The sequence below is a fragment of the Arvicola amphibius genome, chromosome 5 (genome assembly GCF_903992535.2).
Source record: "Arvicola amphibius chromosome 5, mArvAmp1.2, whole genome shotgun sequence".
In the NCBI taxonomy this organism is placed as follows: domain Eukaryota; kingdom Metazoa; phylum Chordata; class Mammalia; order Rodentia; family Cricetidae; genus Arvicola; species Arvicola amphibius.
Window position 1 is genome coordinate 145,501,407 of NC_052051.1, and position 26,248 is coordinate 145,527,654.

Genomic DNA, 26,248 nt, shown 5'->3' on the forward strand with positions numbered 1-26,248 from the left:
ATCACAACACCTGCTTTTAAAAACATCCCAATCATCTTCATATCTGAATCCCTTCTGCTGCCACTATAGGAGCAGTCCTCTGCACAGTTAACAGGAGGTCTTTCTTCCCAGCTTAACTTCCTTCCTTCTGGCTTGCCCCTCCCACCACCCCTTCCTCAAAGAGAACTCCTCTTACACAGACTGTTAAAGTGTCTACAGTTCATGAGCCAGGCTAGGTCAAGACTGACAGCATATCTGTGCATTAGATCTTCTTGTAGTTCATTTTTGAAGTTTATGTTTGAATATTTGAATTAATAAGAACTTAAATACAATTCTTTATTCTAGTTCTACTGAGAATTTTATCCATGTATATAATATAATTTGATCATGTTTACCACTCTCCCTCCAATTCCGTCCATATCACTTCAGTACACGGACTTCCTTTACTTTAGTTTTCCTTCCTATAAAAATATCTATACAGCTCCGAAGCACACTGATGTGGCTGTAAATAAATCTCTATGCAATTCAATTATAATACACTTTACAACGTGAACAAATCGAGGTCAATAACAATTTAATTTATATTTCAAATTTAATATTAGATTTGATTCCTTAATGTTACTGAAAATAGGCTTCTCTGTCATATTGAAATAATCAAGCATATTCCTGTCAATATTTTAAAGTGGCTTACTACCTAATGATTCAAGGTTTGCATTACATAGGAATGTAATATTTAAATTTGGGGGCATAAAATGGAGCCTAAATAAATCTGAGCATGTGCTACTAATAACTGTTATATTTTATTTTATTGTAAGGTGTATGTAATGTAGTCAAATTGTAATAGTTACTAGCATACTGAAGTCAGTATCCATGGGGCTAATTTGAGCACACAAAGAAATGAGAAAGATATTTTAAACTTGTCTTATTTAAAACATGAATAAACTTCACCTGAATTGCAGTCTCTCTATATGAAATATTTATGATAACTCAAGCAATTAGGAGTATATGGATTGATACCAGTACCTATGATTTGAAGAGCAGTTCATTCAAACTTCTGAATGCTTTTCTGTGATTTACAAAAGTAAGTATAGGTCTGTCTCAGACCAAGTGTGGACATAGAAAGATGTGAAATAACAGCAGCCACTGGAAGAGATCTTTGATGCAGCTAATCCAACTTCTAACTATTCAAGAGAACAAAATGAGTTGACCAGAGTCATGGAGATTTACCAGAGAAGAAGGAAAAAGATGAAAGATGGAAAGGAACAAACTTCCATATCAATGTTAATTACATTTTGTTATAAATACTTTGTATGTTAAAGGGCCAGGCTCCGGTGTCCGCTTTAGTCAATGTTAGACATAGTACAGTGCTTTCTAGAAATTAGTGTGCAGAAGTTTGAGTAGACGGTTTTTAGACATTAATTTAGGGATGACATTCAGCCTCACAAATCCTTTCGTTTTGTGAATGGGAATGATACCTAGTTTTATGCCATTATCAGAAGAAAATGAAATAAAATGAGAAGTCATTATAAATGGACTGTTCACAAAAATATAAAATAAACTTAAATGAATGAAAGAATAAAGGAGAAGAAGGATGAGGTTAAAGCATATTTATATGTTTCTCAAAAAAAACTAGTATACAAAACTTAAGAACATATAATCTTATAAGTTAACAAAAAAGAAGGAATAATGTTAATCAAAACTCAGTAAGCAATATAGAACACATAATCCTTAGAAAGTATTTGTCCATAAATAATTATTTGATCTTTTATAGACAGCTTTATTGTGGAAAACCACGGTAAGCATTGAAATACCTGATAAAATTCTAACTTCTGCTTCATTTCCTGTTCTTATGCTGGCTGGGTTCCGAGCTGAGCATCGGTAGACTCCAATGTCCCCTGCCTGAAGTCGGCTGATCTGCAATGCTCCAGAGGGCAAGACTACCACACGGGAGTCTCCTGGAACTGGAATGAGGTCTTGTTGATTTTTCTGCCAGTGTATTGTTGGCATGGGTTCCCCAATGACTTCACACTTGAGTAACACTGTATCTCCCACGAAGGCTGTGATAGATTCTGTCTGGGAAAGGAACCTCAGTGGTCCTAAAAGAAACACAATGAAGAAAGGTTGAGTCATTCAAATACAGGACATACCAGTATCTTGTGTTCTTCTTGTGACATTGTATCTTAGCATCTATACTATTAAATTATGCTGAATTTTCTAACTTTATTACACATTATAACAGCAGGCTTGGAGAGTAAATTATTTGGCTAAGATACGATGACAATAATGTCACTTACCTCTAGAAGCTTCTACTTTAATTGTGACTCTTAGCTAATACCACCACCATCACCAACAACAACAAAAATCTCATAAAATAAACCGAGCAGATAAGGTTAATTTAATTTTAAAAATGAGGAAAATGTGCTTTGAAAGTTAAATTCCACATAAAAAGTAACGGTGGCATTATGTATCAAGGCTGCAAATGATACCTTGCTTTATTGAATCCGAATTCACTATATTTTCCCAGTTACCTAAAACTGAACTAATGTACAAGAAGTTACAGAGATTCAAGAACTGATCTGTAGTATACTTTGAGAGAGATTCAATAAAGAAGAGCGATATTCACTTCCAGTTACACAAACAGACAGCAACCAATGGTAGGTTGGCAGTTTAATGTGATTGTTCAACCAGCATTTGTCTGGTGCATTTGCAGCATGGAAAAGAAAATCCTACAGTTGGAGTGAGAACAGCTTGTGTTTCTAGCTTTTATGGGCCACTTATACAGATGAAATGTTGCATTTTGTGCTTCATTTCTTCATGTGTGCAATGAAACAATAGCTAATCCGCACCCCGCTTTCATGTTCTGCTCAAATGGCATGTAAAATGGCATGTAAAATGGCATGTAAAATGGCTTTTAGAGATAGTAGGGTTGAAAGGGAAAAGAAACTGACCACCTTGCAGCAAAGCATGGTGAGTAAGAGTCCCTAGTCTGCTGTTTCATTATAGAGAAGCAGTAGACACTCTGAGCTTGTTTTCACGAAGCCTTTCATGAGCACGAGTATATCATTATCCTAACCTTTCGTCCTTAACAATCTGCTATTACTTAGTGAGTCCAAACAAGTCTGTATGAATCGCATCATTCTAACCCACAAAATGTATATTTTCTAGAGCTAACTGAAGCAAATAATTTTACTATTTGGATTTTTGCTTTATTCATCACAGATACATTCCTATGTTTTGATTTGCATTTAATCTTGATAATGCTGTTCATTTTAGATACATGTTATAATAAAATTTTATTAATTCATCTTCCTTAGATTCTTATGATTTTAATAATTATTTTCAAGTATTGCAATGTTTAAAAATTATTTTAATTAGAGCAGAATTTCTCATATCTGGGATTAAATCATGTTAAAAAGTTTTGATTTTCTTCCATCAATATTTCATCAATGACAAACTCTGTTGTGATCCATTTTTCCTACTGCTACTTCGAACCTCCATCTGTTAATTCCTCCAAACCTAATTTTCTTTCCTAAACTGACAAAAAGTAAAGCTAGAACAAAAGGTCAGAGGTAAATGGACTAGTTAAACACAATTTAGCATGAGAGGCAATAAGAAATATTATAGTGAAGTTTCAGGCCTAGGTCAAGGAAAAACTTCATGTCTACTTCAAATATTAGGGTTTAGAATCACAAGATAAAGGAATCAATGACACATAAAATTATTTCCGCATATCATATAGAATAGGTTCAGGTTGATAGGTACTATTATCACTATATCTCTCCCTAAACTACTTGAAATCATAGAAATGTAATAGTAAGGAGACAGACTATTCTTTAAAATGAATGATTAATACAAGATCATGTATGCACTTCATGTTACTTGAGCTGTAAAACTACCTGTTTCCTAAAGCTAAGACTCTGGAATTTGAATCTATGGAGCCACCTAGACCAACACTACAGAGGTATTTCCAAACGGCATCAGTCCCTTGGAAAAGTTGACTTTTCCAAACAAAAGAACCCACCTATAACTGAGAGCTACTGTGAGTGGCTGGGAAAACAAAAGGAGCCCATTAACTTGCTCTCTGGCTCTTGGATCAAAGTCCTACTTAGGCCCTTAGAAATGTTCTGAATGCTTTTGAAGAAAAAGATACAGTATATTAATCTGCTACTAATTAACTTCAGTGTGGATTAAAAGGATGAAATCAAAGGGTGATTGCTATAGTATAAGAAACAACAATGAGTAGAAGCGTTATTTTAAGGTTTATGTCAGGAAACAGGATTCTGACTTATTTAACAGCATTCCTTCTTGTCGTCATTGTTAGTGTTTCTTATGATTAAGGAAAAATAGTTATGAATAGCTATATGATATTTATATTAAATTTATAAAATAACAATATAGTTTATTAATGTATGTTAGAATAAAATATACTAGGTAAATTAGAAAAACATCTGGACACTTTTATGCATGCAGATACATGAATCTATATTACCTAGAGACATTATACAGATTCAAAATCATTGTGTTCCATCTGATTATCAGTAATCTTAAAAATTTAGCTAGCAAGTTAGTGCTAGAGCATAGAATACAGACACATAATTCAAATTGCTATTCAACAATTGTTTTCCTTATGTCATCCTCATCTAGCTGCCATAGTAACATGATGAGACAATGGGATTGGCTCCTAGTCTACAGGCTATTGTGTCCTCTGAACTGACAATCGGGAAACTGACAGAATTTTAAGAGGCTAGGAAGGAAACTGACAAGCTTCAGATAACTCAGAGATTGAGTTAGTCACCCCTGTTCGTGTACGTATCTTTAATTGAGTGCCATCACTTGTGTGGTCTGTTGTTGGTGCTGTATTTGGTGTGAATTGTCATTTATCACATCTCCCCAGGCAAAATCGTGAAACACATATTATTTGTATGCACCACCATGATGGCTTTAGATCTTAGGAAAGAGAAACAAGAGAGCATATTCTGGGTTCAATTCCTAGTGCTGGGAGTTAGGGAATGGAAATATATTCAAGTTTAAAGTTAACAATGTAGCAGGAAATTTTCAAATAATTGTGAGGATGGAAAATTATAAAATGACTTTTAATCCACTATTTTTGCCTATATCCAAGAAAACTACACAGCAAACAAGTAAGTCTCTAGATTTTTGTATGGCTTGAATTACTGCTTTCACTATGGAACCAAACATCTGCATGACATCTCCTTGTAAAAGAAGATATTATGTGATATCAATTTTAGTTATTAAATTCACCATAACTCATAAAAATTAAATACTATATATTTTTCATAAATTATTAAATACAATAATATAAAGATTTTGTGCATCCGGTGGCTACGGGGTCTCTTGTTACCGTGGTTTCCGTTCCCTATTCTTCACTCTCTTGTGTCCTTTCCAGACATCAGAAGGAGTTCCTGCTACCGCTGGTGAACATGGCTCTGACCGAAATTTTTGATATTAATCTTACTGTCCAAATGCTGTAAAAGAGTTCTGACTATATTTTAAAATTGCATACCCAGGACTCTAGCATAATCCCACATCTTTTTTTCACAACTATTGCAAAACAATTCTGAACTCTGGTGAACTGGTCTGAAGCTCTGAACCTCGTCTTCTCTTGATGTTATTTCTTTAGTACTTTCTCTAGAAAGGGATATGCTTTTCCCCCAATATCTTCCTGTCATAACTGTAGGCATTCTAATAGCAAGAAGTATAAAAATCCCTACGCTTATGCTAGTCTAACTGAGAATCATCTTTCTCACTTAAATTTTTTATATCGTTCATAATTTACAGATACTATGACAGAGTCAGTGTATAAATCAAACTTTGAAAGTGTCTTCATGTTCCTGTTATATTATCTGTATTTTCTTTCCATGGGGTATATCAAATATTTACTGACCATAAAAAACTAACATTAATATTTGCATAGATCCTATATAAGTTTAAATGCTTTAAAAATGCCTACCTTTTGAAAACTGATACTAGTTTTACATTTATCACCTTCCAATATACCCTGGGAGCTTGGGATGGGAGATAACACACCAAGGGTCCAGATTATCTGGAGTCACATTCCTGCTTCATCTCTTCATTGTATTCTGTGCATCAAGTAGCTATGGTGTTCATGGATATTAGGTCCCTGGTCAGCAAGAGTTTGTTCAAACTCAAGAGATCACGTGTAGTCTATTGTCAGGCTTAGACGTGTCCAACACTACCTTGTGTTAACACAGACCAAACCTTCAGTGAGAAGTTGTAAAAAGTAAAGCATTGTTTGTTTTACCTATAGGAAAGTCCGACATGCCCCATATATCAAAGCTTTATTTTTCCCTTTTCCTTGAAATAATAAATACATATAAGCCTAATTCTGATTTTATAAGTGACTTCTATAGACTAAGAAGTGTTTTGGAACATAGTATTTACGTATTATTTGATTCGATAAGTCAGCTAGACATGATTTAAAGTATATGAGAGGATGTGCTCTTGTAAAACTGGCACCTTATGTAAGGATGAAAACATCTGCAGATTTTCCTTTCTACGGAGTCCAGGAACCAATTCCCCCATTCACTGAGGAACAACTCCATATTCTGCACTCCATTAAATTCTATAAACTCACTACAGTCTGGAGTGCTATACTATTCAAAATAGCACACAGACCTATTTGGAGTGCCTCAGGAGGGCTTCTATCTTTATCCTTGAGAAAAGGTTGTTTCCTAAAAGGAAGTGTTGTCAAGATGCCTACCTTCACACCCAGCCTGGCCCGGGATGGTGTACCAGCTTTACGTCTAGGAACACCTGGAACTGCGGAAGCCTCCCACACCAGTCTCCCCACAGCTTTCGACGTGTCCAGCCCTACCGTGTGTTAACACAGACCAAACCTTATTAGTAAGAAGCTGTAAAGAGTAAAGCATCGAATGTTTTACCTACAGGAAAGCCAAGACATGTACCACATACCAAAGTTTTATTTTATCCCCTTTTCCTTGAAATAATAAACACAGATATGCCTAATTCTTATTTTATAAGTGACTTATATAGACTAAGAAGTATTTGGGCTTCAGCATCAGAAATGTTATTGATAATACCAATCTTTATTACAGCTGCAAAGTAAATAGGACTGAGAACAAGAAATATAAGCCCATTTTGAAGTTGGCACAGAGCAATAAGTCCATCATTTATTCTGATTACTATAAAACATACTTCTGTTTTTAACTTATAGTAGTTTACCACCAGAAAGATTCATAAAGAGCTTCTTTGCATGTGTACTTGGTTAAATGTTGCTCAAGATCTGTTATACATCCATAAAGTAGACTCCTTTCCTAAGCATTTACCAGTTATACAAGAAAGGGCTTATTCTTTTTACCTCTCATTAACATAACGCTTGCATATGTGGAGGTGGTAATGTCAAGGTAGGTGATGAATCCCCTGTCCAGGGACAATCAGTTGCTCCTCCGGTCCCCTTTGCATCATATACATCCAATCCACTGCCACTATTTAACTGTGCGGTTTGTTTTCTTTTCCAGGCTAATCTGCAAATTCTACAGCAGAGGACTCACTCAGTCCTAGTTGTATTTAGCGCTAGTTGTCTTACAGACGGTACAATGTATAATGATTCTTCATCAAATAAACATTTGTTGAATGTAAACTATGTGTTATGATTAATTTAATCATCAGGAAGCATCACAGCCTTAAACATTAGGAAATGTTTGAAGCAAAGTCCTGAAAACGAACCGCTCTGCACACTGAACCTTCTGCTAAGGCTGGTTAACTGGCTAGACCTTCAATGACGGTGCAGAGATTGGAACATTGCTGGCCCAGGGTCTGACTACAATTTATCTTTAATCCCCTTAGTAGCCACTCCTTGACGACCTGTGTGTCTGACTCTTGTGACTCATAGGTAAAATGCTTTAGCTATGAAAACTCTAGTTTCCATCAACTAAACGGCTAAGACAGTCACCGGAGAGCATCTGAGCTGAGTGGTCCCTGCTTTGCTGTAGCTAATGATTCCAGCAATGTGTTTAAAAAATACCTTTACTTATGATTTCGTTGGTTCTTTGTATCCTAAAATTGTCACTAAACTGCTCCCATGTTGGAAGACAGGATTTGAGGTAAGCTAAACGGGTATTCCTGGGCCATGGTTACTCATTTGTTCCAAAATAAACTTCCTAATCCCTCTGAGGTGAGAGCTGTGGGTTTGCAACCATAAAGAACAACAGCAAAGTCTACCTATGGATGGGGAAACTGGGAGAACAGTGGTTTCTTCAGGCAAAGGATTAAAGAGCTGAAGCTAGTTTACAAACCCGAGAACACCTGGGAATACAGCCTTTCACATGGAAATGGATTCCATGTGTGAAAATTAGGAGACAACAAGGCCTGACATGACCAAAAAATCTTTTTAGTCCTATAAACTTATTTGATGACCAGTGTATGTTTTAAGTGATATTTACCCATCATCATCTTACAAATCACTGTCTCAAGGAAAAGATACCAGATCCTTCCAGGCTACCCTCACCGGTTTCAAGCCAGCTTGTGTAAGCAATATGTCAATCAGTCTCCTTCAAGACAATATGTACTTCTTCACTGGCTAGATCCAACCAACAAGTTGTTTCCAGGGCAGCGGAAATGTTAATAGCCAAAGCACCAAACATTTTTCTTTTCAGCTTTTCTTTTGTGATGCTATGGGGGGAGGGGGATAAAAAAAAATCTCCATGGCAATGAATGGAAAACTGCTAAACCTGTAGGAAGATGTTAGGCTCTCAGAATTAAAATAAGGGAAACAATGGTCCATCCCCAGCATTTCATCCCTGTGGGAGGCACCGCAGAGACTCCAAGAAATTGTCCATGAGAACAAGACAGTCAGAAAGTTACATCAGTTCGAGGCCAGCCTGGTCTACAAGAGCTAGCTCCAGGATAGGCTCCAAAGCTACAGAGAAACCCTGTCTCGAAAAACCAAAAAAAAAAAAAAAAAGTTACATCAGCTTAGATAGACACTTTACTTCATTCAGATCTAAACTATGTTAGGTTTCAGAAAGTAAATGTGAAAGCAAAGCATTTAACAGTCCACATTTAAGTATGCAAGTCTCCCTGCTGCCTGGGAAGACTCTCTTCCACCCACATACACCCAGTCAGGCCTACTCCTTTCTTTAAATTCTAATCTGGAAAAGGCATATTCTTCTGATTTGCCCTTTAGCCTCCTTGGCACACTATCAAGAACCGCATCTCCTCCTATAGAACTCTAATTATTAAGTAATTAAAGTTCATTTCATAAAGAGACTTATCAACTGGGCGGCAGACCTCGTGGTTGGAAATAAGCTTTGCTTTTAAATATTCAACAGTGTGGTAATACTCTGCAATTGCCAGAGGAGAGTGGCTGTAAACACTCTGTTTGCTCTAAATTACAGACTGAAGGTTACATTCCCTCTGAGCAGGGCATGTTTGTACCTGCTTAATTGACAAATTCACTGAACAGCAGAGGAAAAGAGGCGACACCGAGGAGACATTGTCTAAATGGAGTCATTTACAAAGGCAGTGAAGAGCAATAAAGCATCTTCATGGAAATTCTTAGACTGTTTTCCAAGCCTTCAATTCCCTTGTCCCTTTATTGTGGGTTGGTGGGTTGTTCCCTAATCCATCCTCCCTCCCTCCCTCCCTCTCTCTCTCTCTCTCTCTCTCTCTCTCTCTCTCTCTCTCTCATCCCCCTCCCTCCCTCCCTCCCTACCTCTCCCTCTCCCTCTCCCTTCCTCTCCCTCTCCCCCTCCCTCTCTCTCTCTCTCCCTCTCTCTTTCTCTCTGTCTCTCTTTCTTTCTCTCTCTCCTCTGTGTGTCTCTCCCTCTCTCCCTCCCTCCCTCCCTCTTCCTCCCTTTCCCTCTCCCTCTCTCCCCCTCCCTCTTCCTCTCCTTTACCCTCTCCCTCTTCCTCCCTCCCTCCCTTCCATTTGTAGTGGTAAAATGAAAAGTCCTAGGTAGTTGGAATAAGAGCAAATGGTGGAATGTGGGTTTACAACATAGGTCTAGGAAACCTGCTTGTTCCAGTCACAGGCTTCCATATGTTTTTCTGTTGTACTAGTGGACCCATGTAGAGAAGCGATAGAGGAGCTATGACATGGGAAGGGAAAGAGTAGAGATAAAATATGCCCTCTGCCAGTTTATGTGCCAGCTCTACAGTCTTCTTCTCATGAAGGAACTCTTTCCCAAAGTCAAAAAACAGTCAATGCAAAACACCAAATCTTTCTTGGAAATCACCTCTTGGGTCTGTTGCATGTAACTGTTAGGAATTTTTCCTAACTGAAGCTTTCTGTTGAAGCATAAATCCCAATCAAGCCAAATCACAACAGGCCAAATTAAAAAATATCCAGGATTCTCCTTTGGGAGCTATCTTACATACCCTGTAGGAGGGGTCCTGACCCCCCAGGGAGGGGTCAGGACCTGGCATGCTGGGATTTGGAGTCCAGAACAATACAACTCCCAGGCCTGGGAGCTGGGGACTACACTCCCAACTTAACAGTAACGTGCTCTGAGGAGTAGACACAGTGTCATCTTTTAAAACAATTGATGAGATCCATGACTTTGAAGCAGGTAGTGACTGGGAAAGTATTGTATGCCAAAGTCCAAAATGCAGTATGGAGGCTGTTACTTTAAAGTTCACCTTGCAGTCAGACTAAATTCTCTCTTAGCTGACCTTTATAGATGCAGAATTTGAACTCTAGATTCTTCAGTCTGTGATGCTCTGAACCATTGCACCATAGTAATAATGCTGTGGACAGAGCACTCTTTCTAGTAAGATAGGTTCTATAAAGCTATTACACAAGAGAAGTCAGCAGCTCCAGACTCACCAACTCTGCCCTGGAGGGAGTTACCAGGCTAGAGCTACCCCTGTGTGCGAAATGGCTTCTTCTTCCTGATTTCCTTATCAGCCATCACACAAGCCTGAGTTGTGAATGGCCTTCCCAAGACTTCATTAACTTCATCAGAGGGCAGCTCTGGGGAGGCTCAGCTGGTAGCATTTTAATAACTTTCCTTTTATCCATCTGAGGTACTATATAATATCTATTTCCAGCACAAGATCAAATAAGGGAGAGTTTTTCCACTTCACCTCCAATTTACGCAGTATTGTCTTCCAAGATATAGATCTTTCATAAAATATAATGAAATTGCATAGAACATCAATGCTATTATTCTACACTAAAGTTAACCTAGATTGCTTCTCAGGTGAAGCTAAGTAACAATCATGCAGAGAGGCAGGCGGCTTTTAGATTAGCTGTGCAGACACTACCTTTGATTGTTGAAATTGGTCATTCTTCATATATGCATAAAGACAAACAGAAATTCAAAATTGCCACATATACCAATTACATATTTCACTGTTTCACATGAAAAAAGTTATATGCATGTTATTTAAAAGGGGAACTAGTCCAGAAAATATTTATGAATCAAAAATATAAACACATTTATATAGTAAATTAGTCTACCAATATTATATAAACCATTTTATAATGAAAGCTAGACTAATAAATATGTAAATTGATGTCACCTTGAAAATTAATTTGACAGTATAACAATTTAACCGAAAAAGTTACTTCTAGGTGTCTACCCATAAGAATATAAAGAAACAATTTTAAAGTATTTTGTTCAATGTGAAAATTAGAGAATGGGTGAACTATACTGTTGCTAATTGGTTAAACAAATTACAGTATATCCACTGGACAGAGTGTCAGAAAACACTGGAAATTAAGGCAATTATCTTTCTTTGGGTTATTACACAAAGAGAATCTTACACTCTGTAATCTAACTGGCTTCAATCTATGATTCTCCTGATTCCGTTTCCCAACTGGTAGGATTATAGGAATATCCTCACACCAAGCAAACATTTCTTTAATCAAGGACATATACTTAGGTAATTCTTAAAACAAGCTTGTTTTTAAAAAGAGAGCGTGAGAAAGAGAGGAAACAGCAAATGATTTCAGTGTTCCAATAATCACGTTATTCAGGGCAATCTTTAAGCAAGCCTTCATGAGCACACCCATGTCCTAAGAAGTTGTTTCCCTCAGCAGGCTTTGACAGCAATTTTATTTTTATTCTCAGCTTTATGTTAAAATTCTTATTACAAAAGCTAAGATTGGTTTATAATTAAGGTATTTATAATTATGATATTTTAAATAAAACACGAAGCTAAAACTTTTGATCAAGGTTCCCTCCTATTGCATAGAGCACATGGATATTGACTATTACTTTGGCTGATACCTATGGGAACTTCTTGAAAGTGTGTTCAGATAATAGAAGACACTATAAGATCATCAAAGTAAGAGAAAAGCAAGCCCTTAAGATCTGTATTGCACTTCAATCCACATCTAGTTACTGTCAATATCTTGCTTCTACTTTACATGGGTTAACCTGCCCGAGACCCCAAAGCAATACCAATTATAGTATGGGCATTTTCAGAATACTTGCTTTATTCATTCAATTGTCAGTTCATTTAATCATTCATTCAGTATAATAGCTAAGTTTCTAAGTCATGTAGTAGAGGATATGAGTCCTGTGTTTCCATATTATTTCCAAGGTGCACACACACACACACACACAGAGAGAGAGAGAGAGACAGAGAGAGAGAGACGAGAGAGAGAGAAGAGATAAATAATTTGAGAGATAGTAGAAAATAGAATATCAGAGAAATTAAAAATTTTAAAATTGAGCATATGATCAAAAGGTGACTGAGAATATGATAGGAACCAGAAATAACATAAAGTACAGTGTTTTAAAAACTACGTCTTCATTGATAGTTTCTGGTAACATTTTCCTCCATGTTGATTTAATAGTACAAGCTGCCTTTTAATATGTTTTCCAGTCAAAGCAAATAACTGAGTCCTGTTCAGAATTTGTAGACAGAGTCAAATAAAAGAACAAACAAAGCCAGGTGGTGGTGGCACACGCCTTTAATCCCAGCACTGGGGAGGCAGAGGCAGGCAGATCTCTTTGAGTTCGAGACCAGTCTGGTCTACAAGAGCTAGTTCCATGCCAGGCTCCAATGCTACAGAAAAAAAAAACCCGTCTCGAAAAACCAAAAAAAAAAAAAAAAAAAAAAGAACAAACTAATAGTACAGGTTTTCAATGTAAGCAAGTAGCAGCGAGAATACTATCAGTTCAAAAGATTTGTTTTAGCATATAATTTGTAGGTCAAAAATCTGAGCTTACTTCCAGGTTTTAAAAGCCCCTTGACACCTGAGCTCTCCTCAGACTCAGGACTTGAAATAATACCAATACACACCCTGGAAATCTCCACCATGGATAACTCTACCCCCAAGAAACCCTATATAAAGCCTGCCTTCCATTTTGTTCTTTGATGTTTCTTGTGTGAGCAGAGGAAGCCACTCTCTTGTGTCTTTCCCAATAAATCTCTTACATGAGGTTTGTTATACAGTGTGACTTTGGGGTACTCCTTCACTCTTGACTTCCAGGATACTTTCCTTTCAGAGCTAGGACAGTTACATAATTCATTATAGTTAGCTTGATAATACCCGAGATTCACATCACAGATATAAAAATAAGAATAGCTTTTTCCCTTTTATAATTTAGATATTTTCCCCACGTCACAAAATCCATTTTATGGAAAGTAAAGCAAAATCAACAGTGCAAACAATAATCTAAATTCCATACTTCTAATAAATCTATAATTTAATTTTTGATTTGGAAATACCCACTTATGGAAGCATGCCACTAGTAAAATATATTTGCATGGTGTGTCTTTGTACAATCACAATGATAATTAAAATAATTTTGTTACCTCATGTTTCATGTATTTGTGTGTGTGTGTGTGTGTGTGTGTGTGTGTGTGTATGTGCTCATACTTATCATGCATTCACCTTGGTGTGGTTGGGAATGCATGGATCCTTGCATACAGATACAGGTACCAAAGCATGATGCCAGAGTCCTCTGTCCTTCTTCCTGCCTTACTGACTTTGGACAGGTTAGTCAGTGAGTTCTCAGGGTCAGGCCATGTCTACCTTATAATGGCTGTTTTACGTGTATGGGACACACCATCCCTTGTACCTCTTAGAAATTGTTTGGAAATAAAAGAATGTCAGAAAGTTGGGAAATAGAAAATCATCCTATAGGACAACCTCGCTGTTTTGAGCTCATTGTCCTGGGTGGAAGTGTACCATATGATACTGGTGGATGGAGATCGATAAAGTGTGGACACAACCATCTGGGAAGTCAGTTATAACTCTATGCTGCTTTAAGAGAGAACTGAAGTGGGCTGCAGTTGTTAAGAGAAACTAAATCATAGGCTCACAACAGAAGAACCTAAGACTGGTCTGGAGTCTTTTTTTAATATTTATTTATTTATTAGGTATACAATATTCTGTCTGTGTCTACAGACCAGAAGAGGGCAGCAGACCTCATTACAGATGGTTGTGAGCCACCATGGGGTTGCTGGGAATTGAACTCATGACCTTTGGAAGAGCAGGCAATGCTCTTAACCACTGAGCCATTTCTCCAGCCCAGGTCTGGAGTCTTATGAAATGAAAGGAGTCAATAAAGATCCCAAAGACGCTAAAACTGACAAACTCACGTTACCATGGATAAATATATCTTTCAATAAAATTATGAATAATTAACTGTCATTTATTATGACTTCATATTATTTTATAGTAGCTTTCTGTGATTAATTGACTCTTCAGGTAGCACATTAGCCCTCAAGGAGCAACTAAATTATTGCTATTTTAATATCTTAGCTTTTCAACAAAGACAAGATCAATCATCTAAGTTCAAACCAGTTTTTCTTATGCCATTTTTGCCAAGTTATTTAAATTCACTTTCAATAAAATATTTTTCTTTTTGAAGAAAACTCTATTTTCTCTTCTCTTGGCCTCAGCAGTTGAGGACTTAAGAGCCTTTAGAATGCATCAGAATGGCATCTGAGACACATGTTGGTAATTGATTAGAATCTTAGCTTTTTCTTGAGGGAATTTTGCTAGTGAACTGATTATTTTATATAGAACTATCTATTAAGATGACAGCAGAGTCTATCAATCTGAGAACATGCTGAATGATATGAAGCATAAATCTTTAACTTTTTACCCACATACTTATAAAACTTATAACCCCAAATGCTAAGTTCACATTTGAGGATGTCAGAACACCCTAAATATCACAGGGTTATTTCCTTAATTTTTATGTGATATATATATTATAGTTGCTTACTTGTTTCTTGTTTTTTTTTCAGATTTTCCAGCACTTATATTCCATAATCCTTATTAATAACCATTCCGTACATTTCCCAACTACCTGGCTAGCCTTGTTTATTCTCCTCTCACCTCTCTGATAGACTGCTTCCCATTTCTTCTTTTTTTTTTTCATGGTTTATTTTTTTATATTTAAAAATTTCCATCTCCTCCCCTCCTCCTCCCCCTTCCCTCCCCTCCTCCTCCCCCTTCCCTCCCCTCCCCTCCACCCATACCTCCCCTCCCTCCCTCTCCAGGCCAAGGAGCCATCAGGGTTCCCTACTCTATGATAAGACCAAGGTCCTCCCAACTTCCCCCAGGTCCAGGAAGGTGATCGACCAAGCTGAGAAGGTTCCCACAGAGCCTGTCCATGCAGAAGAGTCAGAGCCCAGCGCCATTGTCCTTGGCTTCTCAGTCAGCCCCCACTGTTGGCCACATTCAGAGAGACGGGTTTGGTCGCATGATCCATTAACTCACGGAGCACAGGGTTTTTACGGTTTGGCTAATATTAGTCCTCAGCTCGTAGTATGCTATAGGCTAAAGGAAGTTAGGACAGGAACGGAGGACCATTAGACCAGGGACGGCATCACCCGCAACGGGCTGTGCCCTCCCGCATCAATCACTAATTAAAAAATGTTCTACAAGCTGGCCCATAGCTCAGTCTTATGAAGGTACTTTCTCAATCAGGGTTTGCTCCTCGCAGATGACTATAGTCTGTGTCAAGTTGCCATAAATAACAAAAGCACACTCATTGATGTAGCTACCATCCTTTCGTGCATTCTGTCCTCTTCATTGTAGTTCCTCATGCTTAAGGAAAGGACGCCTTGCTAAACATTGCTGTGAAAATTCACAGTGTCTTATGAAGCAAAGGCATCAAAGATATCCTTTTGAAAATTTTATCACTCTACGGAGTAATTATTTTTGTTTGGCCCATTTAAACAAAGGACCATCTGGTAAGGAAACTCAAAAGTAATCTGCTTTGTTTTATTCATCTTTTAGTTCTATTGATGGGTCCTTTTTTATTGCAGTATATTTTTTGGTGGCTTCATTTTGCACAAAATGCTCATTATTAAAATGTGAACGTTACAATGTGAAATAATTTAGACCATATGGAGTTTGGTGAAGACAGAAATTTTATTTTAAAAAAAGATATATAATACATTTTATATGTTTTGCATTGATCTTTCTTGATTCTGGAAAACAGGACTTAATTATTAATGAAAGTATTACTTATTAATCTTTTGTTTACTCGATAGTGTTGATATCAGTGTCTGATACTTTTCCAAAGTAATTTTATAAATTTATGGAAGGTAATAAATCTTGAGGTACTTTGTTCTTTCCTCAGCCTAGTCCAGGACCTGGGCAGTTAGCAAGGACTCTATGCTGATTGTCTGTTTGTTTACTAAAACTCTGATTTTTCATCTATTTTTTTCCTTCAAACTATTCTGTTCTTCATCAATCATCTATCATAATTTCTTAAATTTAAAAATTGATTTATGAAACGTGTAGGAAGATAAGCAAATATTTCATTTATTATTTTAAGGATAGAAGAGTTTGTCTGGCGGTGTGGCTTGGTCACAAGCATACTTGTTAAGTGTTCATGGAGTCCTGACTAAGTTTAATGTCCAGCACTGTGATTCCAGTCACTGGGAAACAAAGGCAAGAGGACAGGAAGTGCAGCCATCCACAACTATGACAGCAAATTCCATGCCAAAGACAAGTCAGGGATACATGGCATAGGAGCCTCAAAATAAAAAAAACAAAAAAGCTGGGAAGAGGCATTAGGCCTCAAATATACCTAATAATTTCATTTTGTGAAAAAACATGTGGTGATATAAAACTCAGTGCCTTCAGCCCCATTTCTAATTCCTGCTTGCAAAACTGACAGTTTTGAAGAATTCTGCATCTGATATATTAATATAATATATTAATATATCTGAATATGATTAAGAAATATGCATTTGTATATATATATACACACACACATATGTATCTATGATACAGATAGTTAAAAGCATGTGGGTGTATATGTATGCATTTTTCAGAAAAATGCATATATATGCATATCAGTATTTTTGCTTTTTAGATTATAGTATAATTTTTCCCTTCCTTTTTCTCCAATCCTCCCATACACTTTTTCCTACACTGTTCAAATTCATGGCTTCCTTCTTCAGTAATTTTTATTATATACATACATGTGCATGTGTACATATTCCCTAAATATAGAAGTGTAACTACTATGTCTGCAAATGTTTTCAGGGATGACCATTTGGTATTGGGTAATCTTTTGGTGTGCTCTTCCCTAGAGAAGACAACTTCTGCATTTCTGTTTTTGCATTTCTGCATTAGCATGTCTTCTGGTGTATGTTTTCTCTTTAGACTTATGTATATAAAACATATATATATTGCATATATTCCTTCAAAGATATATGTTTACCTATCAAAGCCATTGGGGAATTCCCCGAGGAAGTCACAATCTTATCAGTGAATTTGTAGCTTTTGAAAAGTAATTTTAGGTTAAGAAACTGCAAGGATTAACAAAAGTCTCAGTTGTTCCATTTTTAGTGTTTTTCCAGCAAGTTTAATCAGAACTTATATCTAAAAATAAGCTGCCTCTGTTCCCTTCTTTAAAGAAATGGTGATAGGCTTGCAAATTTCCAAGCCTGTCCACAACAGGTTGTTTAATGATTCAAACCCATCAGAGATGACATCTTAGTGTTCACACCATACTGAACTGCTAATTTTCAGAGATAAATGCACCTGTGGAAAAGAAATCATATCTTTAAATTGTATTATCCAGCAACAAGACCACATACTGTTTTGTCCTTGTTGTTAACACAGAAATCAGAGGGTGTAAATCTCTTCATCTTCCTGTCAGCAGTCTGGCCAGGGTGTTAATGGCCTGCAGCCCAGAAGTTGCATAGGCTTCTAGCCAATCAGTGGTGAAACTATTTAATTGGCATTTCAAACAGGAAGCACAGAGCTAAGGGAAAAGGAGGGGGTTCAATGCTAATGCATTTAGATGAAAAGATATTTTCAAATCTCCAATTAAAACAAGAGATCTTAATCCTTTGTGATATAAAGTGGGTTAAAGAGACTCATTTCATTTATGAAGTGAGAAAAGGCTCATTTTACTGATTGAAAGTACATTATCAATGTCTTAAGAGATGTTTTTTCAAAAGAAGAAAACCTGCTAGGAAGAAAGTAGTCTTGTTTCTCCAACAAGAGAAAGAGTGGCTTCCTGCATAGAAACAAAACATGTCTAAGACCAGATGGTATAACAGGCCCCCAGACATTAGCAAAACTGAAACCTCAACAGAGGTTCCATTCTGTCCTTAAAACTCATCACATAGGCCCAAACTATTGAGGTTTAGGTTAGAGTTAAGCCCCACTAAACCTCTCAGGATTCAGAAGGATTGCCATAGCAGGCAAAATCCTGACTAAGAAGGTCTGAGAGTAAATGAAATAAATTAGCTCACATAAGTCTTTTTATCATGTCTCATTTATTTTTCTATGCTCTCTAAAGCTCTCTTGATGTCCCCTTTCCATGTTCCTCCTTGATGTTCCTTTTGATACAGCTGTTCACCCATCCCACAAGGTTTTCAGTTTATATACCCGCACAGGCATAGTTAGCAATTCCATAGGCTATAACAATGGTACAAAGCATGCATTTCGTAGTGCAAACAATATAGATAAAAGACTGACAAGGTGGGCACCTTCTGTCTCTGAAGGGGTGTGTCTGTGAAGCTCCCGGGCAGAAACCTGGAGGATTAATGTGAGCTTGGTCCCCTGGGCTAAGCATCAGGATACTGTATACACTGGCACCCAGGTGAGAAGAAATTGTTTTCTCTGGGACTGCTTTAGAGACTCAAGCTCTTTTCATGTATATTTTAGAGGTAAGATTACAAAGAGTTAATTTCCTAGACCTAGACCTTGTGTCATATGAAAGGCAAAGTTAAGTACAGAATATTAATAGCTTGTTAAAGTAGAGACAAGGCCAGTAGATTACACCTTCCTGTGTCTGCTGCTAGAGAATTCTGGCCACCCAGACCTGTTTATCAGTAAGAGTAGACGTGCTGATAAATGTTCAGTGCCTCCTGCTCAGGGCTCCTTTTTTGTTGATAAGTCCTGTCAATAATGGTGGGGATCTAATGTTATGTAGATTTGACTATTAGGACAAAGGTTTGCCTGAGACAATGCTTGTACACCAGAGCCCCACAACTTGGGAAAATGGCAAAGGTTATCCAGTTGCCAGTACATGAGGAAGTTATTCCAACGAATGATTTATACACTCTTGGGATATTTTGGGATGAGTCCCACGATGGAGAGGAGAAATGTCATGATTTCACACGATTTCCACAAAATTGACAGTGATTATTCAAAAGTCAGGTGTTCCTGGAGTCCTGCAAGTTGGGGTTCCATAGGTGGTCCATTTGTGGGTCTGTCTATGAATCTGTCAGCTGCACATTCACTGTATAATCCTTGTGGCTCACATCATCTAACATTTATCAAAATGGGAACTGAGACTTAATCCATCAAAAGTCTACTTCATAGTTGCAGGAAAGTTCTTGAATCACCTATCCTTGTTTTTTGGCTTCTGTCATTCTGCTTCTTGCTAACTAAAGTGTGATGACCAGGTTGCTGTTTTAGTGCATAAAAGACAAAGGGCTATAAGGATCATGGTTGTGTGATATAGGCAAGTTCCTGGTATCACCTCTAGCTAGCAATAAAGATGTTTATTTTAGCTTTGAGTTTTCATGTGTTGATGTCTGGTGGGCTTCCGTGATAACAGTGCTTCTCTGGGTCTCTCTAGCTATAAAGTGCCCCATTCTTAAATATTGGGCCTCAAAGAAGGATCACTCTTTTAGTCTTAGGACTGTGAAAGCTGTGGAATCAGCCTTGGATTTTCTACTCTCCAACCCCCCATCCTGCCACTGAAATAAATCATAGAGAGCAGAATTCCTGTTTTCCAGGGTGGATCACAGAAAATATAACCTCTCCTCCATAAAACAAGGCATGAGCTCAAAATATCATTCCCCTCATTCTCCTTGCTATCTTGAATATGGTCATTCCAAAATGGTCCTGCTCCATATTGGTAAGAAGAAAGGTTGTGCAGGAAGTCCGTAAAAATTTTCACCCGTACCTGGCTAAATTCCTTCTCCTAATTCTATTATCATTGAATATATGTATATATATAGATATTAGCCAAGGTTATCCTTTCCTCGGCTTTGTGGGGCCCAAGCTGAAGATGACTGAATAAAATGATATGTAGAAATGCTTACTATCCAGTTCTATAAAACAAAATATTACCAACTCCTGGTATATGGAGTTGGTAATTCCATATGTTGATTCGAGAGTTCTAAATTAACCAGCATTCTCATGAATGGTTCGTTGGTGACACCTGGAAAATAATCAACTAATCATGCATATTTGTTCTTTGAGATCAACTGTACAAAAAATATATACTTGCTTAATACCTTAACCTTCCATATAGACACAGGCCCAGAGGGCACTTCCAACCTTTTATAAACACAATAAAAGCATCAAAAACAAAAAGAATGACTAAGTGGAATGGCTTTGTAATTTCCTTTAGGTTCAATTTGATTTCCACAGCTACTCAGCAAGTAACAAGCGCTACAGTATTTGTTATATCAGCAACTGTGGAATTTGCAGCTCCCAGTATTACAGCTCAAGTGTAGAAGCCAGTTTCAGTGTTTCTCCTCTTCGATTGCAATCAATGCACTTCTCAGTGTTTGCTCCCTAAGCCCTCTCAATGAAATGAACTAAAGATAGGATTAAAAATGGATGAATTTGTAACTGGGTAGGTGTTAAAAATTCCACAGTTGAGCAAGCTCACTCCCTTCAATGTTATGCTAATACTATTTCCAAGAATGAAGTATATTTGAGATGAACATCTTTAACACACCTTCAGATGATCTGGGAAAATTAGTTTATCTCCCACTTACTTACTGAGCACCTACTGTGGATCAGGAATTACTTCTGGTGCTGGAGAAAGTGTATTAAATAAAAGTGATACACCTGATCAGTCTAGTAAAGAAATATGTACTTGTAGGGGAATTCATGCAAAAAATAAATAAGCAAAAGCAATGTATGGAAGAAGGGACTGACTGTGTGTGAAAGTAATTTAGAAAAAAAAAAGGGTTAAGTCTGCTACAAGGGAATAGAAAAACATAGCCTAAAATTTAGCACTCTGGTATTCTGAGCACACTGAATTGAAGGACTTAGGAAGAGATTAAAAATTAGTCTATTTCTGACCTAGTCATCTTCACTCTGCCCTCATATTCTTTCCTGGATAGACCACAGGAACTTGAATGCTTCTTTAAAGCCAGGGGAATCTGGAAATGTTACCTTGGTATACCCTTATCTTTTGACAAAGAACTGGCCAGAAAGAGATTCTGTGATCTACTTTATTGGATAATAGACCATGAGACTCATTCCAAAAAATGCAGTGTATACCTAGGAGGGATGAATGCTATAGAGAGAAGCCAAGAAGAATGAAGACAGCCTTGCTGACTTTCCCCTGTTATGCTGCTGTCTTAGCTTTATTTCTGCTTTTGTTATTGTTTTGTTCTGTTTGTTTGTGTGTTTTTTAAGACAATCACAGAAAAATGGAGGTGTTTTTGTTCACATTTCCCAGTCCCTAAGCAGAGAGAAACAAATGCACGGGTGTTCAGCACTCTGTTAACTTTCTCTATTTTTATACAGCTGAGGGCCTCAAACCAGGAAATTGAGCTATCCACTTTCAGACTAGTTCTTTACACATTAATTAAAGTCAAAGAAAGAAAGAAAGAAAGAAAGAAAGAAAGAAAGAAAGAAAGAAAGAAAGAAAGAAAGAAAGAAAGAAAGAAAGGAAGGAAGGAAGGAAGGAAAGAAAAAAGGAAATAGAGAAAGGGAGAGGAAAGAAGGAAGAATGGAAGAAAAGCAGAAAGGGAAGAAGGGAGGGAGAGAGGGAAGGAAGATGGAAAGAAGAAAGGAAAGGAAATGAAGGAAGGAAGGAAGGACGAAGGAAGGAAGAAAGGAAGGAAGGAAGAAAGCAAGGAAGATTCCTCATAGGCATCCACACAGGCAAACTTTTATCTGGACAGTTCCTCATGGAGACTTTCTTCACAAGCAACTCTAGTTGCTTCAAGTTGGCAATTAAAATTAACTACTACAGTTGGATATCATTAAGGGATGCTTTCTCTCTCCAAAATATTTTTATACAGTTACCTATTTTTCAATGAACCTGAACATAAAATGAGATGCTTATCTTTGGGTCACTGAGTTTTCATTTCAGAAAGCACCTGTCGTAAAAAACTACAATTGAGTTCGTTTTCTGTGCTCTGTTCTTGTTAACCTGTGTTCTGTTTAGCAGCGATAGCTCTGACCCTCATGACGGGTAAGGAAAGGTAGGACTTTCTGCCTCTATAGCTTGCAGCCTGGGATCTGCAGGAACTCTAAATACGGAGGTCAGGAAAGATCACATGGGGCGATGCATCGCAAGCACATACGTGCAGATGACTAAATGTGAGAACATTTGGGGGACTGACGATGAGTGGTGTTAGAAGGAAATAACACTGGTTCAGCTATTTCTAGACTCTTCCTAACAAGGGAGGAAAAGTATAAAAGTATATACCATTGTTTCTCATCTGGGGAAATGTAAGTTGTGCTTCCATGAGACACAAACACTATAGCAGAGGCTAACAACATGGGTTGGTTTTGGAGGTTCAGGAAATAACATAATTTTTTGGAGGAGCTTAGTTTAGAGGACTCCTTACAGGATGGCACGAGGCTGGATACATTAGCAAAGCAGAAAATGCTTGACCCATGCAGAAAATGCTTGCAACACAGTAACCTGTGGGTTGTGTGAACTGTTTTTATTTCTTAATGCAGAGATGCATGAAAGGGAAGGAAACACTCAAAAACCAAAGTGGAAACAGGCTGGGGAAGGAGGATGGAAGAACAACTGCTGAAGAAGCAACATGAATTTAACCCCACAGGTGAAAAGAAAGTTACTGGGTTTAAGAATGGAATAAATAGCACATACAGGGTGAATATATATGCACGCAAGCAAAACACCCATAGTAAAATAAAACACAAAATAATAAAATAATATATCTTTTAATGAAGTAAAAGGCCGGGCGGTGGTGGCGCACGCCTTTAATCCCAGCACTCGGGAGGCAGAGGCAGGCGGATCTCTGAGTTCGAGGCCAGCCTGGTCTACAAGAGCTAGTTCCAGGACAGGCTCTAGAAACTACAGGGAAACCCTGTCTCGAAAAACAAAAACAAAAACAAAAACAAAAAAAGAATGAAGTAAAATACTCAGGAGGCAGTACAATCAACATAGTGATTAATATAACCACTATGAGCAAAACTGTGCTTGTGTTGTGGTAAGGTATGATAACAGATTCATTGCTAGGTAAATGGAAAATAATTGCCTATTTTTGTTTACTGTATCAAGTTCTCTGTTACTAAGCAAATCCTTTTACTTTATACTGCTTTATTTGAGTGGAAAACACAGTGACCATAAGTTTCCTGATGTTTTATGTTTTGCCCCCCCCCCAACATCTAAAAGCAAATACTTACCCACCTCTCTCTGGAAAAATGGTTTACAATTGGCATGAGACAAACCATAGGTATTTAGAAAGAGGAAGCCAAGGATGTGACTAGACCATCTCCCATGCTCATGCCGACTTCCAGCAACACAGAATTATCTGACTCAAGTCCAATAATGCTAGAAATAGAACAATCTACACCAAGATATAATTGTCCTAAGATGAGATGCCCAGTTAAGCAGAACTGCAGATAAAATGAGTACAGTCTTAACAAAAGTGCATTCCAAGGAAGATTGAAAACAAGCATACACTAGAAATTACTCGTGTTTTACCTGAAAATAAGTTTTAACTGAGTGTCCTTGATTTCAAATGAAAAGCTCTGAGATGTCATTCAAGGAGGATTTTACTTCAGTGACTCTACACACTAAATTAATAAGAGATCATGAGACATGCCCCAAATCAAAAGTCAGGGGGTAGTAACTTTTACTGACGTGCACATACATGTAAGGCCGCTATTTCCAATGTAATTTGGTGGAACAATAGGAACTTGCATTTGTGACTCCAAATTAGAGTATTAAAAGAGAATCTATATTTGGACAGATCTCTAGAGAATTCATAAGCAGATTCAAAGTTAAGATGTTCTGATCCTTTTGTTAGTCACGGAAAGGTAGGATTACCCCTAGCAATTGCAGGGCTATAATGCTAGGAAGTTTTAATATGATGTAAAATTCTCTCATTTAAAGTTCTTTATAAACTGTAATTCCTTATTAGCATGAAATTTTTTTCAAAATACATTTGAAAGGTAGAATAAAGGATTTATGTTTTTATGACTCAATTTTGATAAAACTTGTCATTAAAGTTAATTCCTAATAAACTAGTAATGTAACTCTATGAGGCATTTCTCATGTACAAACAAATCTAGACCAGTGAAAGATTCAAATACGAAGGAAAAAAATCTACTGAGAAAAATCAAATCAATATATTGTTGAGTCAACCAAGCTCTGATGAAAGAGTTTAAAAACAGCCTACATTTTATATAGGCAAAATTGATTCGTAATGACTCACTTAACTATTACCTGTTATTTAATTGTTGGCTGGTACCTACAAGCTTTTGAGTTGCCCTAAACAAAAGTTGTTTAAATGATAGGTAAAGCAAAACAGCGATGTCTTAGGAAATCGGAGGACACACAGTGAGCACTAGAAAAGGACGGGAATAGTGGTGTTTGGAAAGTTACCCAAAGCACTGAGGGCTCTGAGCAAGGGAACTGCCAAAGGCTTGCAGATCTTCTGCCCTGCTTTCTCACACCCTTTCTTCTCTACCCACTGTCCTTCTGTCTCCCCAAGATCACAAAGGAGGTTCTCAGAAGTTCTCTCATCTGCCTACAGAGATACTATCCCAAAAGCATCCCAATTGTCTTGAGTTTCTTCCCCCTGGAACTTAATAACAAGACAAAAACCTACTAAACCATAGGATATAAAGCAAATGGCTTTCAGATTTTATCAATGACCTGGTCACCCCCTCCTCCAGAAATAACATTACATGAATGAAGTTCATCTGCATAAGGAGATAGTATCTGTTCATTTCACTTCTCCTGCCCATTTCTTGTTTATTGCCCCCTTCCCCCAGAGCCCCAACCATGATTCTGATAAGAAAAAGCTTCAATGATCTGGCTCTTTGTTCCTAGAACCCTCCCCCAAGGTATAAGCATATGACTAATTTATATGTCTTTTATGGTGGCCCATCCACAATATGCTCTTATGTACACTTTTGTTAACACACTCTTGCTCATACACATCATAGTGTAACCATCCTATGTTACAGTAAAGTTTCTCTCCAACATAGGAAAGGATGAAAGCACATCCATTTTAGTGTGGGTGCCCTCTCACACAGGGATCCGGAATGTGCCAAGAAACTATTATGGGTTGGAATTCTTTGCTGAACAGGGGTGTGATGGAACCTGCAGAAGAGAATGAGAGATTTTTAACTAAGGCTGTCTTAGGATGTGACACAAACATTGGATGTCTGTGAAGCAACCTCATTTTCTCACCTTTAGCTTCAATTTGGAGAGAAACACAGCAGTGCTCATTCTTCCTGATAGAAACCACGACAAGAGTAACAGAACTGCAAATCTGAAAAAAATCTACAAAACTTCCAAGGCTACTAAGAGCGGAATATCAGTCACTATCTGCTGTGTCCTGTAATGTCTCACAGACTCTTTCTTGAATCAGGAACCCCGAAAGATCATCTCATCTCCAGGCAAGTTCAGGGTCCTCTCTTTGAGGGTTCTCTGTGTCCAGTTTATGTAATAGTCCAGGCAAGAGCAGTTTCTTGCCCAAATGGCTATCAAACTCCATAAGGAGCCTCTTCAATGCCCATCTTCCTCTTGAAGTAGATTGGTGCTGCCAGGAGCAGACATGTCTCATTGTCATGAAAATCTAAGTTATTAAAACATTTAAAATGCAATATTCTGTAGTCTTTGGAAGATATGAAGAATGCCTA

At 37.5% G+C, this 26,248-nt stretch overlaps 1 protein-coding gene across 1 annotated transcript in view; it reads right to left on the reverse strand.

Annotated features, from left to right (window-relative positions):
• Positions 1–26,248, reverse strand: part of Dcc (DCC netrin 1 receptor) — a 658,913-nt gene that overhangs the window by 529,758 nt on the left and 102,907 nt on the right. Inside the window, exon 3 of the mRNA XM_042055177.1 lies at positions 1,791–2,075. Coding sequence (XP_041911111.1) covers positions 1,791–2,075 — 285 coding nt within the window. The remainder of the gene's footprint in view (positions 1–1,790; positions 2,076–26,248) is intronic.